The 19,601-nt window shown below is 38.8% G+C and overlaps 1 protein-coding gene across 3 annotated transcripts; it reads left to right on the top strand.

Moving 5' to 3' along the window:
• The first annotated feature begins 52 nt into the window (after nt 1-52).
• Nucleotides 53-18,861, top strand: LOC121894217 (sortilin-like). Of its 3 annotated transcripts, XM_042406651.1 has the most exons (21): nt 4,804-6,187; nt 6,424-6,493; nt 6,734-6,796; nt 6,906-6,979; nt 7,388-7,490; nt 7,633-7,794; nt 8,474-8,547; nt 9,439-9,488; nt 9,578-9,705; nt 10,302-10,446; nt 10,719-10,874; nt 11,776-11,888; nt 12,435-12,537; nt 12,665-12,833; nt 12,961-13,145; nt 13,249-13,438; nt 13,732-13,848; nt 15,361-15,469; nt 15,765-15,877; nt 15,966-16,092; nt 16,173-18,861. In XM_042406651.1, exons 2-21 carry the CDS (start codon nt 6,473-6,475, stop codon nt 16,185-16,187), a joined length of 2,217 nt encoding a protein of 738 aa, XP_042262585.1. In that variant the 5' UTR covers nt 4,804-6,187; nt 6,424-6,472; the 3' UTR covers nt 16,188-18,861. The 3 variants fall into 3 exon arrangements, with proteins under 3 accessions (XP_042262583.1, XP_042262585.1, XP_042262584.1); XM_042406649.1 differs by lacking the exons at nt 4,804-6,187; nt 6,424-6,493 and adding an exon at nt 53-366; XM_042406650.1 differs by having other exon boundaries at nt 4,804-6,493.
• Nucleotides 18,862-19,601: the final 740 nt, after the last annotated feature.

Consider the following 19,601-nt stretch of genomic DNA (forward strand, 5'->3'; position numbering starts at 1 on the left):
TAATCCTGACCAATCATCTTCCACGGTGGATGGGCCGTTATTGAAGATGCATTTGGTGATGAGGGGGGCCGGTGGGGCAGAGGTTTGGGATAGATGAGTTTCTCGCAGAGTCCAAAGTTGGGCAGTGTCGTTGTAAACATGGTGTCCGTATGTTGCATTTTGGCGCTCGGGTTGTTTTCGACTGCGCTGTGCAGGGAGGGAGAAAAAGCGTCAGATGTGAAGAGGCTGCAGTCGGAGTTCAGCAGTGATGAGCAGCGACTTAGTTTAAACAAGTCGGACCTCTCGAAACGCAGCGCAGGACTGAATGAACAGACATGTACAGGTTTTCCTGGAGTGGAGTCAATTCTGCCCAACAACACCCATACTGTAAGTGACACATTCAGTTTTTCAAGCCGTAATTATTCGACTAAACTCTGAAGAAGTCAAATAAAGTAAGTGAGTGTCACCTACAGTTGGAGTCTGCAGCACATGTACACAGTCAACAGCCTCCAAAATCTGTTCATATCCAACACACTCAAACAGAAAACCTTTAAGACCATGTAATACGAGATTTTCCAATCATAATGTCTTCTGTAGTTAGGATTTGATGGCTGTCTGTGATTTGAATGAGGATAGAAGTGAACCCAACTCTCTTTATACATGCTAGAGGGGAAACGACTAGTCGATTAATCGAGCTATTTTGACACTTGAAAATGTAAAAGTCAGTTTTCACATCTGCTTTTCCTTGTGTTAAATTGTAGTAAAAATAAATTATTTGGGTTTTGGCAATAAAAAGCAATTTGAAGACAACATTTGGTGCCATGGGAGATTGTAATAGACATTTTTCACAAATTTCACATGTTTTCTGACATTTCGTTGACCAAATGATTAATTGAGAAAATAATCTGCAGATGAATTGATAATGAAAACAATTATCAGTTGCAGTGTTAGTATTGTTTTCAGAACATAATCTGTCGATTATTTTCTCGAATAATCGATTAGTCATTTGGTCTATAAAATGTCAGAAAATTATGAAAAATGTTGATCATTGTTTCCCAAAGCCCTGGATGCAACCTGAAATGTTTTGTTTTGTCCTTACCAACAGTCCACAACCCCAAGATATTCAGTTTACTGTCATAGAGGACTAAAGAAACCAGAAAATGTTCATATATAAGAAGCTGAACCAAAGACTTTTATCTTTTGTCTTAAAAAAAGGACTCAGAATGATTAATCAATTATCAAAATAGTTGCTAATTATTTATGTGCCGATCAACTAATTGTTGCAGCTCTAAAAAAAAATTTCGTTTGCCATTACTCTGGTGATTACTTTCTCAGCTTATCTTTTAAATGGTAGAAAATAGTTTCCTAGAGTCATATTACTTGTTTTGTCCAAAACTAAAATATATCCAATTTACAACGATACAAAACAGAGAAATGCGTCAAACATTGGAGAGGTTGGAACCAGACATTTTTTGCTTGAAAAGATGACATTAAATAATCAGCTATCAGACTAGTTGCTGATTAATTTTCTGTTGATCAATTCATTGTTTCAGCTCTACTTCACAGCCTTGAATTGATCTGAATTAATGTAGGTCTTCAGTCTGGGTCAGATCCACTACTGTCAGTGTTTGAGGAAGCAAAGGATGCAAGGTGGATGGAGTCAGTATATTAAGTTCTGCTAGTCTGGTAACAGAAGTATCTTGGAGGAGTCAGGTGATACCTGCATTTCTGTACAGAGCTGAACATTTTCGAAGAGGGACAGCTCTCAGGTGTTTCTCTTGCATTTCATACCTGTGACTGAGATGAAATGATGACGTGGCAACAACGTGTCTCAGAAGAAGAATTGATCGTACATCCGAAACTTGATTAAACATTTAGCATCTTGTGTTTTTTCGCCTAGTCTTTCTCATTCCAGTCTTGTAATTTCTCTCATCTTGCCTCTTATCTGCTGTTATAATACATAAAACACCTTTGGTTAACTTTAGTACTGAACATGTTGTAATAGGAAGCACAACAAGAACAAATCTGATATCTAGAGGAATTTTCAAGAATAACAACTTGGTCCAAAGCTACAGAACTCTGCAGGACAGCCTTCCTGTTGTGTGTGTGTGTGTGTGTGTGTTTGTGTGCGTGTGTGTGTGTGTATGAGTGATGGAAGAAGTGGACATTACATCATTTCTGTGGCTCAGACACCTGGACTAGCTTTTGAGCATGAAAATGATTCGGCGTGCTCACAGAGAGCAGACTCCTCCCGTCTCCTCTGGGCCCTTCTCCCTCACAAACATTCCCCACGTTGTTTCTGCTGAACTCGATCTGAACGCCAGTGTGGAGTTTTCTGTTATCAGAGAGCTGCCGGGCTAGATCAGACAAGGTAGTGAGAGCATGTAGATAAGTAGTACAAGCTCCCTATTTTCTAATTTGCTGTGTAAACGATGAGGTCACACAAATCTAACCTACTCCTACATTCTTTGTCGTCCTTTTTATGCTAGTTTAGATCTGATAGACTACAGAGAATGCATTTTGTCAGCCAGCCCCTGCTTTGCCTCATTTTCCCTTTTTTTTTGTTTGTTTGTGTGAGGTTGATTTAGCTACAAACTGACTCCATCCCGTCCTCTATCCCCTCTGGCCAAAAAAAATGTAGAGAAAAAACATGTTCTGTTTTCGGGGTGAAGCGTAGCTGGGTCGCAGCCAGCTGTTGGAGCACCAAGAAAAGCAGCAGAGTCGATGTTCCACATGGTGAGAGAGGGAGAAAGAGAGAGAGTTATGGAAAGTTTGGGTTTGTTGATATACAGGGAGAAATCCAGTGAAATCAACAAACCAGTGAAACTAGGAAAAGGCACTTGAAGACACTTGTAGATTTGTGGGTAAATACTTAGTCTTGTGTTTGCATTTAATGGTATTCACACAAACAATTATTATATTAATTGTTTAGTCTATAAAAAAATCGTTTAAAGGGGCACTCGATTTTTACACATGAACATCAGTTTATTTGTTACAAGGTGTTCTACTCAGCCTGTGAAACTGTTGTATAATATATTTTATTGCTCTGAAGGGAACTTTCCAAAGTTAGAAAAAAAATAAAATAAAATAACCCTGATGATGTCACCAGGATGATCTCAGATACAGCTCGAGACTTCTCACATGTTTCAATTTTATTTCAGCTCCCTGTTTTGGTTTTAGGTCCCGCAACTTCACTGTTTTGGTTCACTCTCACGGCTCTCATAGCATGGTTTTCATTATTTTCACCTGCTAGCTGGTGAATACAGTGTAACATTTAGCAGCTAAAGAGCCAGATGATTAATTTAGTGGTTTAGTGGAGCTATACAGAGCTAAAAGGAGAGCGAATATTGGACTTACATATAAAGGTGGACAGAAACATGACTTCAAATGAATGCTAATGTTGCTACATATCTGTCGGATGTGTAAATAGACGGTTTGCTAACACGTTCACTGTATCAGCTTTATAAGGTGAGAATATTGCCAAAAATTTTTGTTATTGCAGGTTTAATGAAAACAGGAAAAAGTCACACACTTGGCTTGTGGAGTTTGAAATATGTGGGAGTTACTCGGGCAGGGAGGCTCCAATGAAAGATGCCATTGAGTTGCATTATGGGTAATGCAAGATCCAGTGTTTTTGGAGTTTGACTCATACTAGGGACCGAAAGTCTGGATATCTCACCCTCTGCTATTTGAGTTTGACCTTTGTCTTTTTTAACTGCTATTTTGTAGACTAAATGAGTAATCACTTTAATGACAAACTACTCAGCAGGGCACATTGCAGTCTTCAGCTCCGCTACCCTTTTGTTCTGGTTTTCTTGAGCAATGGTAATCCATTAGACATACTGTAAATACGCCCCAGCTTATTTCTCTGCTCACAAAACTTAGCCCAGCATCAGAGGATTTGTCGACACAGCTCCATGTGTTAGATCAGAGGCTGAGTGTTTGACCTCCTCTTCTGATGTTTTATGTGTGTAAACACCGCTGAAGCAGAAAGGTTAAAACCCAGAGCAGAGGGAATAAGGAGCTCATTGTGCTGGCGACTGACCTCTGAGGGACGACTTCGCTGTGCTCCCTCCTGCCAGCAGTGTGTATTACTGAATCTGCAGGATATATTTTTGTGTGTGTACTGTATTTTGTGCATGTACAGCAGCGTGTGTGATACTTGCACCCGTACCCTCTTCAGATTAGATTATACAGCAGGTTTTATTCTAATTTAGTGCTCTCAGCCTTTGCTTCAGCTGACTTGCTGTATAGTATAATTATTGATTGTTTGGGTTTCAGTCTAAGTGAACTGCTGGTCAAGTCAGCATTTGTCCAGTCAAGGTTTCAGCAGAACAGATGTGGAAAACACCCTGCTGGTTAAATTCAACACAGGTGTGAAAGCAAGTGTTAAGCATTTGCTAAGGCCTGGTCTTAAGACAAGACACAACATGAAACCTGTTGACCTGCAGTGACCTTGCCTGATTGTCATTGTGACCTGAGTTGTAAGATCTGGTCTTTAAATAGGATTTCAGGAGGAGATGTTGCGGAAAATCGGCTTGTGTAGTTTTTGGCCTAGATAACTTTTCCCAGCTGGTCCTTCCTGTCTTTTTGCATTGATTGCATTCTGATTACATCCAGATTAAGTGTGTTTGAATGTGGGCAAGACTGCAACTAACAGTTATTTTCACAAGCATTTAAATCTGTTGATTATTTTCTCAAGTAGTCATTTGGTCTATAAAATGTCCAAAAATGGCGAAAAATGTCAATCACTGTTTCCTAAAGCCCAACTTGACATCCTCAAATCTCTTGTTTTGTCCTGACCAACAGTCCATAACCCAAATATATTTTGTGTAAATAATCATAGAAGGCTAAATGAACAAGAAAATATTGACATTTGAGAAGATCTTTTTTTAGATCAACATCAACGTGTATATATTTTATCGGAACATAAACACATAAAAACGAAGCAAACATTTTTAATAAGAGTCCCTTAAATTTTGTAATTAAGGGATTGTTACCATAATATATGCATTTTTTTGTGGGACAATTTAAAATGAAAAAATAAAATTCTGTTCTCTGGTGGACAAACTATATAATGGCGACACTGTTTCGTAATTCACATGTATGTCAGTTTAATGTTATTAGACTCTGTCTTCAAATCATATTTGTCTTTTGAAGCAAGAGAAAAAAACTAGCACACTGTCATAATTGTGTCATTCCTTGACATGTTAAATAAATACTAAAAAAACAATTATAATCTAAAGTATAAATAATGAGTCATAATACATCACTGACAGCCAGGCTTAGACCAGGAAATTTCTTTATTGTATTATTAAAACAACAACAATTGGTATTTCCATTGTTTTGACAGCCACCTGTCACACTGTTATAACACTATGATAATCATTATGACAACATCACCTGTTTTGTGAATTGTTTGTGTGTGTGGTGGTGTGCTTGGATGGGAGGACAGATAAACATTCACCACTACACCACATTACAGTGATCACACTGATAGTTCTGGTGACAAACTTCAATTGGCAATATGAACCAATATTGAACCTCAATTGTAACCTCGACATTGACATTTTTGGGAATAATGCCTGTATGAAGTAGATGAAAAACAGGAGTGAGAGGAAATATTTGAGAGAAAGCAAAGTGACACAGTGTTCCTTGGGCAGATTTTGAACCGACGACACTGCAGTCAGCTACATGGTACAAGACTGTCGGGAGAACAAGACACGTCATGCTTTACATTTTTGAACTGATCAACAGATTGAACAGACGACTGCAAAGAAAGGGAGGAGAAGTTGTCAAGCAGTCAAGTGATTAAAATATGAAAGAACAGACGGATGCAGCGAGGGTGTGATGAAGTGATTCATGTGGAGGAGGAATGATGGAAAGTTGTATTCACACACTTGGACAGCCGGGCCAGGCTGGTTTCCACTGGACCTATTTACAAAGAGTTTCCAGCAGGCAGACCTGGCTGTCTCCTGTGGCTTTATAGAGCTGTGCGCAGACTCTCCAGGGCTGGGCTCACCTTGTAAACATCTCTGTTCCGCCAGCAAAGGAGAGAAGGGGAGAAACCTTCCTCGTACTCCGCAAACACAATGTTGGCCGTGGCTAAATACGTCGCTCAAATGACCATACACTTGAACGTCACGCTGGATGAGCACACTGGAATGCTGTTTGCAGCCAGGGCACTTGTTGTGAAGTAAAAGTTCAGGTTTAAACTCTTTCTGTTCGTTAGCCATGATATTATGTAACACTGAGTTTTTTCAGTTTAACTTTGAATTTTTAATTCTCCATAGTCTGAAAATCGCATCAATAAATGTGTGAATAGTAAAGTAAACATTTTTATATATTGTTTATTGGCAGAATATAATTAATTCGGCCTCCATGTGTGTGTCTTTGTGTATATGTGCTCGGGACATGAGTGACTGTCTTGTTCTCTGGCCCCAGCTTTGTCATTTAGGTGGAAATGTAGGTCACACACGCAGAGTGCATCCAAATGGCCGAGTTACTTTGGACAGTAAGGACAATTCATTCTGTCCTCCCGGCTGTCATGTCTGGTGTGCAGCGAGTGACACATACACAAACTCTCTTGTGTTTTTTGTATCTCCGACTTAACTTTTAGTTTTATAACATACAAATGTCTCAGATTTTCTTAATCATCTTACATATTCCTCCTGAAAGATTTTGCTGGAATGACATTGATTATTTTCTAAAATCTTTCATTTTTCATGTCTTTTTTTTTCTTCTTGTATTCCAGTTTACCTTCAAAGTGAGAACCATGGGTTCCCTGTCTCTGGCCTGGGTGGGAGACGGATCAGGGGTGAGTTTGTATGAGTTGCATGAAAATTATATAAGTGAATGGAAGAAAATAACAAGAGAGTCCAAAATGTTGTGAGAAATTGCGTAATGCCTGCATTCTCTTCTCCCAGGTGCTGCTGGTCTTGACAACATTTCAGGTGCCGTTGTTCATGATGCGTTTCGGTCAGTCTAACCTTTACAGGAGGTGAGAAATAGTTGAATAGCTAATGTTTGATGGCATGCTAGATGGTAATGGAGCAGTAAATTGATTTGTCATAACTGTAGAGCTGCAGCTAACAATTATTTTCTATTTTTAAGTTGTTTGGTCTTTAAAATGTCAGAAAATTATGAAAAATGTTAATTGTGATTTACCAAAGCCCAAGATGCAATCTAACAGATTTCATTTTGTCGTGACCAAAAGTCCACAATCCAAAGATGTTCAGTTTACTATCATAGAAAATATTCATATTTAAGAAGCTGGAACCAAAGAACTTTAGCATTTTTTTCTTAAAAATTGACTCAAAACAATTAATCGATTATCGAAATGGTTGACTGAATGGTCGATTAATCTTATTATTCTGAGGGTCTAACTGCAACTTTGTCACTGTGTCAGTGAAGACTACGGGAAGACGTTCAAAGATGTGACTCACCTGATCAACCACACCTTCATCCAGACAGAGTTCGGCATCGCCATCAGTCCTGACCACTCTGGCAAAGTGAGTTGTTTGAGGGAAAGCCGTCCATGTTTTACATGCAAAAGAGGCAGAGTCTTCACATACTGAGCACATGCCTTTGCCTTTACTCAACTACTGTTTTAAGATAGTGTTCCTCACTGCTTCTGTTTGTGTTTGGTTTCAGGTCATCCTCACTGGTGATGTGTCAGAAATCGGGGGATTTCGACTGTTTCGCTCACAGGACTTCGGCCTGACGTTTATCCCATCTGACCTGCCGTTTGAGCCCCTCATTCAGATGCTGTACAACCCAAGAGACTGCAACGCACTTCTGACGCTCAGTATCACGGTAGCAACCTTCATGCCCTCGTCAAAACCCAAACATACACTCCTGCACTTCTTCTGGATACTATATTCTTGATTAGATTATTGCAACTTGATTATTGATGATTATTGCAACTCCCTATTTATAGGTCTTCCAAACTAACTTATCCAGAACTCAAGTTCTAACCAGGACAAAAAGATCAGATCATATAACTCCATTCCTCCTTAACCTTCACTGGCTACCTGTTGTTTTCAGAATAAAATTCAAAATTCTCCTTTTGGTTTACAAAGCACTTGCTGGTCTGACTACATCTCAGACATGATGTCAGTTTATAACCCCATCAGATCTCTCTGGTCACAAGGTGGAAATGTCCTCCATGTGCCTAGAACACTTTCAAAGTCTGGAGAAATGACATTCAGTATTTATGCACCTAAAGAGTGGAACAGTTTGCCTTCCTTTTCACTCGAGGATTTTCTTAACTGAACACACTGTATTTGTACAGTATGTTTGTTTGTATACGTGTATGTAATTTTATGTGTATGCATGCATGATGTTTCTGTTTATTTGCAGATTTTTACTGTCTCTTTTGCTGCTTTTGTATTAGATGGTGCTATACAAATACATTTGAATTAAATTAGATATAAGTGAATACTCAGAGGTAAACACTAAACTTTTCCCTCCTTTCATTGTCTCTCGCCTTCAGTTGGACCTGTGGCTGTCTGAGGACTTTGGTGCCACCTGGAGGAAGATCCATGACAGTGTTTGTTTGGTCAGATGGTGAGAAATGTCCTCTACTTGTATAAATACACACAAGAAATATGGATTCTGGTTGGTAGTGCATATATAATGGATGGCATAATGAAGGAGCAAGACAAATGTTATTAGATGTTTAACTACTTTTTTATATACATTTATTATACAATCTAGCAGATTATGAACCCTCGGTTACATTTTATATGTCAGTCATCTGTGTGTGATTGGTTTGGAGTGAAAAAACAAGTCGAAGCTGTCCATCACCGGCGGGGTGTGAAAAAAATCTGTGTTCCCTGTTTGTTTCCACTCTGCCTACATGTGCATCTTTGTTTTTGGTTTAACGGGCCTGTTTATGTGTGTGTGTTCTTTGTCCACCGTTGTTATTCCAGCTGTCTTTCTTGCCGCAGCTTGGACCACTTGCCTGACTCTGGTTTCATTTGCGCACCAGAGTTCACATGAGGTTGCGGTGTCGACCTGCGGTTGTTAGCGCTGCATTGTGGGAACATTGTGATAGCTCTGCGTGACCACAGCTGTCATTTAGGCCCCCAAACTAAATTGACTGCAGAGCGAGGGAGCCGAAGCTGCTGTCAGACTGAATCATGAGTCAGCACCAGCATTCTTATTCAGCCCACAGTCCTTGAACCAGCAAAATCTTTGCAGTTGAAAACCTTCGTCCCCTTTGGCAGCTAACAAAGCCAGAGAGGGCTTGGAGCGCGGCCCGGGGGGTCGGTGTGTGCCTCGCTCACACAGCACTTAGAAGAACCACAAACATAATCTGTGATCTCTACAAATTCCAAAAAAGTGGATTTACATTTGAACTCAGGCAACTTTCAAATGGTTCAAAATGTGCGCACAATTAGACCTTTCCTTTCCCAAGATTCTTTCCTTCACTGTTTCTTTTTCTCACGCTTACAGGGGTCCAAAGAACAGTATCTACTTTACAAGAAACAACAATGGATCATGTAGTAAGTAAATATAACATAGTCACCCCACATACAGTATGTACATTTATAATTCAGTAACACATCCACTAACTCCACCCTGTCTCTGTCAGATGAAAAAGGAATGTTGGAGTTAAGGAAAACGGCAGACTATGGTAGAAGTTTCCGGACGATTGCAACAAGAGTTTACTCTTTTGTGCTAGGAGGGCGCTTTGTTTTCGCTTCCATCATGACTGGCACGGTATGTGTGTGTGTGTTTGTGTGCGTGTGTGTGTGTGTCTGAATATGTGAGCTTGTGTTTGCCTCTTTGCCTCCAGTGCTTCTAAGAGCAGGAGGTGTGTGTTTCTGTTTTACCTGATGCATACAGAATCTCTAATTATGAGTTTCTAGACCCATCCCTGTGTGTGTATAATGCTTCTATATGGACATAAATGATAATACTTTTCACACCCAGATGATGTGTATATTTTTTCTTTTACACCAAGTGGTATCGAGCCATTCAAATATTTTTAAAACTTTTGCAACCACCCCAGTATCATGCAGGTGAATTGATATGATCTTTGTGGATTTTTAGTTGCCCCGCTGACCCTGGAACATATGTTTTGGGGTTATTATCTCACTTAATGAGCTGCATCTCTAACTTAAATCATATATACCTGTTTACATTTTCTCATGTGCCCTTCAGGGATATAATAGAATAATAACTCTATAACAGATTCATGCTTCATATTTCCCTTCTAATTCTAAAACTGTACTAAAACTTCACAACTGTCTGTCTGTGTGTGTGCGTGTGTGTGTGTGTGTGTGTGTGTGTGTGTGTGTGTGTGTGTGTGTTAGGGTACAGAGCGTATGATCCACGTGTCAGTGGACGGAGGCGAGGTGTGGAACATGGCTCAGCTTCCTAAAGTCAACCATGAGCAGTTCTACTCCATCCTGGCAGCCACTCAGGACATGATATTCATGCATGTGGATGACCCTGAAGGTCAGAACCCGTGATGATGATGCTGATAGTGATGATGGATGTGATTGATGATGAATATGACAGTATTTGATGCTGCTGCTGATAATTAACATTAGTGTTGATAACATAAAAGAACCTTCAAGCAGATATCCTGCTGAAGTGTCCTTGAAAAAAACAACACTGAAGCAGTGGAGAGTTTCTCTGTGGCGATCAGTAATGTATTGCAGTGAAGAATCCAAAACCGTGTGTGTGTGTGTGTGTGTGTGTGTGTGTTTGTGTTATGTGTCAACCAGACTCTGGGGTTGGAACCATCTATGTGTCAGATGACAGAGGAACCGTGTTTTCCAAGTCTCTGGAGCGTCATCTCTACACTACCACAGGAAGTGACACTGACTTTACCGCCGTTAGTTCCCTCAGGGGCGTCTACATGACCAGCATACTCACAGAGGGTGGGTCAACACACTGTATAATATGTACTTACATATTTAACACGTTTTCAGTTAATTACAGATTTTTTTTAATAAATGGCATTTGATCCTAAAGTCACACTAAACCGTGGTCATATACTGTACATGTGTCAGAAAAAATTGCTTGTACATTGTGGTACCAATTTTCAAATAACACCACACATTTACAGATTAATTTCTTAACCTCCTGGTTTAAATTCAAAATGAAAAAGAAATGACAGCTACACTTGTTTGAAACAGGTCGTTTTTCACACTGAACATCTCATCGCAAGCATGTTCTCGTCAATGTTATATTATTGCTGCATGGTGATGCAGTTGCAAGCAGGGAGTTATTTTGAAAAAAATCCTTTGTGGTGCATTTAAGTACAAGTTGGAAACTCCAGCCTCCAAGAATGACGTAGGTGCTGAACAGTGAACCTTTTGATTCAACAAACTATCAAATTCACATTTTTCTTTCTATGACATCCATGTTTAATTTCCTTTCAGCATAACATGTGAAAATTATGATTTTTGGCAGTCAGAGCTCAGATTTTAGAATATCTTTGAAGGCATATTAAAGGAACATTTTCTGAAACAGTCCCTGCTAATCCCTCTAACATTAAGAAAAATAAAACAGACTTAAAGTTCACTGTGATTGATTCCCTATCTCAACTAAATTTAAAATTGATTGACTTGGTTGATTTTCTTACCACAGTAACATGAACTAAAACCTGTTGCTGCAGGACATCAGTCAAGAAACTTATGAAATGTTTTGGAAAATTGTTAGAAGTATTAAGCTTGTATTTTATTGGCTGTAGTTAATGTGGTTAAGCATGCAAAAGAACAACCATGCGCCTGGAAGTCATTGAGTCATTGTGATGCATGTTATTGTGTCCCTTCATAGATGGTGCCGTGGAAACAGTGATCACCTTTGACCAAGGAGCAAAGTGGCAGACGCTGCGCAGACCACAAAACAGCCATTGTGACACTGAGACCTCTACTAACAGGCCTAACAGAGTGAGACACACATATACATAGAGATTTATATAGCATATATAATTAAAATACAAAACATAAAATACAAACATACATTTTTGTTGTGATGTGAATGTATTCTTTATTTTTTATGTGTTTTTTTAAAATGTATTTTGTATGCGATGAATGATGGAATGGTTCTGTTTTTTTGTTTTCTTAGTAATTTTAACATCAGGAATTAATTAAACTGATCCACACAAACACACACACACACATTGTCCAATAGATCCTCTGTCCTAAAAAGGGTTTCCAGCATTTTACAGTATGAGTCTCTAATAATAATAATAATAATAATAATAATAATAATAATAATAATACATTTTATTTGGAGGCGCCTTTCAAGTCACCCAAGGTCACCTTACAAGAAACATCAATTAATACAAAACATCAGCATAAAAACAGGTGAGGTGCACAGTGTCCAGTTATAGGGAGTATGCCAGTTTGAGCAGGTGAGTTTTGAGGTGGGACTTAAATACAGTGAGAGTGTGACTTAGTACCAACATCACCCTCATTATTGTGTCCTTACAGTGCAGACTTCACATCCATGCCTCCTACAGCACCACCATGAAGATGAACGTCCCCATGCTGCCTCTTTCACAGCCCAGTGCTGTGGGCCTCATTCTTGCCCATGGTATAAAACACACACACAAACACACACACTCTCTCTCTCACACACACACAAAGATCTCTTGATACACAATCATTTTACTACATGGTAAAATTTCTCATACCACCGTCTCCCTGCCTTCCTCCTCCAGGCAGTATTGGAGACGCAGAGTCATCTCTCTCACCTGACGTGTATGTGTCTGATGACGGGGGCTACTCGTGGCTGTTGGCCCTCAGGGGCCCTCATCACTATGCTATAATGGACTCTGGAGGCCTGCTGGTGGCTGTGGAGCACACCAACTCACCTGTTAATCAGATCCAGTGAGGATAAATGATTGTGTTGTATTTTTTATTTTTATTTTTTTGTGATTTTTAGCATGTGTCAGCTTTACAATTCCTTTTCTTTGCTTGATGGTCTCTTTCCACTCTCCGTCTCCCACTCTCTCAGATTTTCTACAGATGAAGGGCAGTGCTGGCATACCTATAACTTCACCAGCGACCCCTTTCACTTCAGCGGTATGGACAGTGAGCCCGGCTCGCGCTCCATGAACGTCAGCCTGTGGGGCTACAGGAATGACTTCAGTAAATGGGTGGTGATCACTGTAGACTTCAGGAAACTCCTCACCAGAGATTGTGAGTATGCAGGAGAAAATGGGTGATTGGTGTTCGGGCATGTATGCTTTTACTTGGTGTGTCTGCATGTCTATATGTACTATATGTATGTATGTATGTGCAGGCAACGAAGGGGACTATGTGCAGTGGCTGGCTCACTCAGCAGACCCTAGTGGATCTAGTGATGGCTGTGTGCTGGGCTATAAAGAGACCTTCTTACGCCTGAGGAAAGACTCTGTCTGCTGGAATGGCAGGGACTATGCTGTCACCAAGCAGCTGTCCCCCTGTCCATGTACAGTAGATGATTATCACTGGTATGCCCCTGCTCCTTCCATGTCCTCTTTGTATTTTATGTGAGAGAGTGAAATAACAAAACACAACAAAAAGTAATTTCTTCATCCTGCATTTAGTGTGATCATGAGGTTTACTCAAGTAGAAGGGACACTGGACACTTAATTTCATGAGTAAAGCAAAGAACGTTTAGTGTTTTAGGTTCCAAATCCAGTGGATTGTGGAGTTTTATTGCAATGTTGTTCAAATGCAAAACCAATACAAATCTTTTTTTCCCGACCAGCATTAGACAGTGTGTCTCTTTTTGTTTTTATAGTGACTTTGGATACTACCGGCCAGAGAACAGCTCGGATTGTGTGGAGCAGAAGGAGTTGAAGGGCCGTCCTCTGGAGTTCTGTTTAAATGGGACCACCGAACAGCTACAGACCAATGGGTGAGGATGTCTGTTTTTACCTTTGGTCTTTACAACTTTCACTCTCTGTACTTTCACTCCCTGTTCTTTCTTTGACATAAAAAATGCAATAAAACATTTTTGTTCAAGCTTTGGTTTGGGAGCCAAAAAAGGGAATAAACCCAGAAAATAAGGTGATAAATATACATTGTTATGTATGTGACAGGTCTTCCCACTGTGCATTATGCTATAGATAGCTGTAAGAAATGGTGAACACCTCACTTTCAGAAGCCTTAAGTCTGTTAATTAATTTAAGGCGAATAGTGGAATGTATCAGCATTCCTGCACATCTGGACTGGGTTGCACCAGCTGCTTGTAAGTTTGTGTGTAAAGTCTTTCCTAAGCTCTTAGAAGCTACTAGCTAGTTTCACAGTAGTGAATTACTTTATCAGGTTGCACCATTAAAACTTAAGAAATGTCTTACCTAATAAACACTGAAGTAATGTGTAAATTGGTTGCTAGGAAACATCTGTAGCGCTGCCCACTAAGAAGCAACTAACTAGCTAAACGGGAGCATGTAGCATCTGTAGCATCACAAGCGGTGATATTGCTTTGAAAAATAAGTTTTAGAGGCCAAAAGATAACATAAACTCAACTGCCAATCCTTTGTGCAGGTAAGTTTTATTTTTTATGAGCATACCTGGAGAAATATGTGTGTTAGAATCAGTATTCATGCAGTTTACAGAGACAGATTTACCTTCTAAGATAAAGATCAAAGTGTCAAAGCAAGTATGAGACTACAGGTTAGCATGCTTTCATTACAGCAGTTCCGCTGCTTCTACACTCCCCCCCTCCCCCATCTGTGGTATGTCGTGGCAATTTTGCAATTCCACTCTGACAAAGAGGAATGAGACAAAAATCTCTTTACGGTATTGTCACACTTTATCATATATATTATATATGCATACAAACTTGTTGTCTGTGTTAGACAAAGAGTGAAAAGGCGAAGTCAAAACACACACTTTATAGTCATGAAAGCTACAAAGCATTCCATTGCTCTTGGAAGCAGTTTATTGGTACCACAGCCAGCCCTTTGTTTGTTACTTATCAGTGTTTCTTTCCTGGAGGCGCTCATGCCTCTGCACACCTGCTGAGAACTGGGAGTTGAACACTTTCTTGCTCTTCTTTATCTGGTCTTGTTCTTTCTGTGGTAATCTTGCTATCCTCTGATGTGAACCTTTAGCCTTGGCCCTTCTAAACTGTTAACAGCTTGCAAATTCTCCGCTCACACTCCATGAATACTTCTGTTACACTAACAGTACTTAATAATCAGGCTAAAGTTCACTCAGTTAAAAGGTACATGGTAAGATTCAGAATAACTCAACATGAGCAGTAACTGTATTCAAACATGTGCAGAAGTATGTGTAATTTCCCTCGCAGGTATATATATATATATATCACTTCTTTGGTCTTTTGGATGTCGTATCCTGCACCACGTCCCTTTCAATAAGTTTTGTCTTGTTTTTCATGTCTCTCTGTCATCCTCCACTTAAGCTACCGGAAGATTCCAGGAGACCGGTGTGAGGGTGGTTTCCAGCCAGACAGGAAGGAGACTGACCTGAAGAGGATGTGCACCAGCAACGCCCTTCATCCAAATTCTCTGGTCAGTGCTGCTCAGTTTGAAAATTCTGCATATTTGGACACATTGAAGAGGGGAACCTCTGATCTTCAACATGGTCCCTACTGAAGGTCTGAGTGGGTTTTATAGTTGTGTATAGTCGTAGTTTAATCTGAATTACTGTGTATTTTAAAGTAAGTGATGCACTGAATTCTCTAACAAAATCTGGAAAATCCTGGTCATGTGAGTGATGCAGAGTGTTGTCTTCAAAGGTAGTTTTTGACGTGTGATTTCTTCACATTTTTCTGCCTCTCTCTTTTTGCTTCTGTCATTCTGTCAGACTGAAACCGGTTCAACAAACACTGCTGTCATAGTGATGGTTGTCATAGCAATCCTGCTGACGAGTGCCGTAGCAGGCGTTTGGCTAGTGAAGAAATACGTCTGTGGAGGACGGTCAGTTAACCACATTTCACTCACACCAGTAACACTGCACATATTTCTTCTCTTCTTTGTGTGTAACATGCAGTTATGTCTTCATCAGGTTCCTTGTGCACCGATATTCTGTTATGAGGGAAAATGTTGAGGCTAATAAAATAGAAGGAGTCGATGATATTGACACCCACTACTTGGAGACAGGAAAAACGCAGTACAACGAAGATTCAGATCAGGTATCTAATACTGTGTTCAATGTCAGCTTTTATCAGTAGACCTGTGTGATTATCTATTAACTACTTGTATCTCCTCATAGGACCTCTTAGAATAAGGTGGAGATTTCGCCCCACTCCAAGGCTCCTCAAGACTAAATTTAACACAGTCTATCCTGATGCCTGGGCACTCCTGTTGCTCCCACATGCTGATTAACATCTGTTTCTCAATTCTCACTATCCCCTGGTGGCTGGAGGACTCAACGGCAGCAGAGTGACTTCTCACATTGCTTCCTTGTACCAGTTGAGGCTCCCACGAAAAAAAGGCAAACTGGTGATTTGGGGAGGGGGGGACTAAACCCAGTGCAGGACAGAAGAAGGCTCTGAGGTCCCTCGAGAGCTTTTGTTGTTTCTGTCACAAAGAGTTCTGTAAAGACCATTGAGTCTGAATATGTGCTCTGTATGTTTCCTTTTATGCTGACCTGAGAAGAGATGGCCTTTCATATTTGTGATGCACTGCAGACCCGCAAATCAGAGGACAAGACTTTGAGATATCTAGGCTTCTAGACAATGTTATAAAAGTATGTCAGACAACAGCCAAGCAATAGAACAAAGAAATAAATCATTAATATGTTAGCTCAAAGTTTATGTCTGCTGTCAGTCAAGTAGTTATTGTACTCTGTAAATTTAAAACTTGCCAGATACAGTCCTATTGTGCATGGTGGACCATTTAAACATTCATTTTATTAGTTTCACAAGTCACTAAAATTGGGCAGTAGCACATTTTTAAAGACTTCTCACTATTCTTATGCTTAGAAAGGAGCACTTTCCATTTCATTAGAAATGACTGTGAGCAATAGTATGTCTTAAAATGTTATTTGTCACCATTTTTGACTAGTGATGTTTCTTGTTTTTACCATACACAATCTATGTGGGTTTTTTTAACAGGTAGAAAGTTTTCAACAGAATCCCATCAGGCGATGCACTTTAAATGTTTATCTTTCAGTGCACACTAATTGCTTTTGTTATGTAGCCATAATAACTGTTGAATAGATATTGTTTTTTTTTCTTATTTCACTTCACATTTACTATAAAATGTAGGTAATATATAATAATTATTAATCTAAAGGTCCACGTTTGTTTATTATTTTAATTTTTCCTTCTTAGTTTAAATTGATAGACTGAAAAATAAACTGATGTGCCCACAATAAGGAATAACAACTCATAGAATGTTATTTGGAAAACAAAAATAGGGACTAGTTTGAAAAAAAAAGCAGTGACTCAAATTAAAGAAAATGTAACTTTTAGTGTGATGACTTAACCTTTTTGACTTTTAAATATCTAAATGTGAGATATTTAATGAATTAAACTGAAATTCAAAGTGTCATATTGAAAATGCAATTCTAACTTAACTTTAAAAGTAACCACAGCAGTCACATAAGTACAAATACTTTTTAGATATTTGCCCCTAAAAATAGAAAAGTTATTAGTAAAAGACACATTAGTGACTACTAGTGCTTACCTCAGAAAAACTTGTAACTGTTGTTAGCAACCAGATAAATGATGCTGATTAACAAGAATAATAATAAAAGAAGTCACAAGCAAAGAAATACTAGTCTTTAATTTTAGTGCCTAGTGAAACTTTTGGAGTAAATGTTGAAAGGACCTAGCATTATTGTGAAGAAATAAAATGTGCAGCTTCATACAGTTAATATCTTCTACTCCCCTGTCTGTGTGGTGTAAATGAAAGACTTGAATTATTGCCAAAGCACTTTTATCGTTGAATTTTCTTATTTTTAAAGGTGAAACCTAACCTTAGCCCAGCATTGTATGAAGGTAGTGCTAATCCAAACTCTTTACTTGAACTTTCTGATATTTTTACTTAACAGTATGCACCAATATGTCGCTATTGTTGTGTCTTTTTTTTTATCATTTGGCTGCTATTTTCTTCACATCAGCCAGTTCCAATATGCATTTGTGTAATGATGTTAATGCAGGTGCAAACATAATCAAGACAAGATAATCAAGTGGTTTTTTTTGTTGTTTTTTTTTAAATCTGGTACTAATATGACACTAGAAAAATTGTCACAGAAATGCCAGTCAACAATCAGCTAAACGTTGCCAGAGCAAACATTTCCAGAAAGCTATCAGCCAGTACTGATAGTCTTCTGATATGGATATATTGGTGGTGCATCTCAAATAAATTGTCTCACAAATGTTGGAAAAAATACAAAATAATAAACCTGTCAGTTTGATATGTGTGGTGGCCACCGTCAACAACTTTATTCCGTTCACTGAATTGCATCTTTTCATCCTTTAGATGAGATGTTGGCTGGCTAGCATTTCTATATTAACTGCAGTGTAAGAACTGTAACTTTTAACACGTGTGCAGGGCTTATGGCCAATTCTTGTTTTCTCTAGCAGAGGCAATAATATCCCAGCGAATAAGCTATTGTAATAAGCTGGCCTAGTATAGAGGCATATTCTCAAGGACTGTTGGGTGGACTCTGTTAGATATGAGAGCAAATTCATATGCTTGATGCTTCTATACTTACACAACTGTCAGTAAGAACAAATCCAGCTATTTACTTGATTCAATGATTTATTTTTGCACTGTACCTACAGATCTGTGAAAAAAAGTTGCATTTGTGCCTCCATGTACATCTCATTTTTTGTTTAAAAAAAAAAAATTGGGCCATGAGTTGTGATCTTCATTCCATCTTGTTTTCTCAACTGTTTGCTTGGATAAGAGTAGGATGAGTATCTCTGAATTAAACCATTCTGTAGCACAGACGTTTTATAACAATTTTTGCATCTATTGAATGAAATCCATGAATCATGAGTGAAATAACACTATTTCTTTTACAAAAGTTCATTTCTGTTTGGGTGTTGTTAATGCACTCTTCCTAGAAATGGAATCGTACATTAAAAATGATTTTAAAAGATTAAAAAAAGATTAAAAAAAAAAAACAGTGCTAAAGCAAAATATAGCCCACTAAAATGTATTAAGTTCAAGTAGCAATTTGAAGATGTGGTTGCATAATGGTTGAGAAGTAGTTCAATTGGCTTTACTATTGAAATACTTCATGATGGAAACAAAACTGTAATCTGAAGGGACACAGCGCTACACCAATTTAGTAATCAACCAATCATGAAACAATCACTATAAATTTAGAGCAGCTTACTAAAGATACTAATTTATATTACTATTTAAATTAAAAGTGTTATCATATATTAAAAATATTGCACTATATGACTACCAAAATCTATGAATCTATTCAGCATTTATTAATAGATTGCCAACATGCATTATTGCCAAATAAAAAGGATATTTGATAACTGGTAGCACATGAGCTGTAACAGTAGGAGATCATGGACATTTCACTCAGTAAATCTGAAGCAAAGGGGATAATTGCAAGAAACATCACTAAAGAGTGGCAGTACAGCAAACACAGGACTACACCTTTATGCAGTCCAGCCAGAGGTGGGCACAGTGAGGTCAGTTAAAAGGAGCACCGGGGAGGAGAGGATCC

Source organism: Thunnus maccoyii, chromosome 3 (assembly GCF_910596095.1).
Source record: "Thunnus maccoyii chromosome 3, fThuMac1.1, whole genome shotgun sequence".
Classification (NCBI taxonomy): Eukaryota; Metazoa; Chordata; class Actinopteri; order Scombriformes; family Scombridae; genus Thunnus; species Thunnus maccoyii.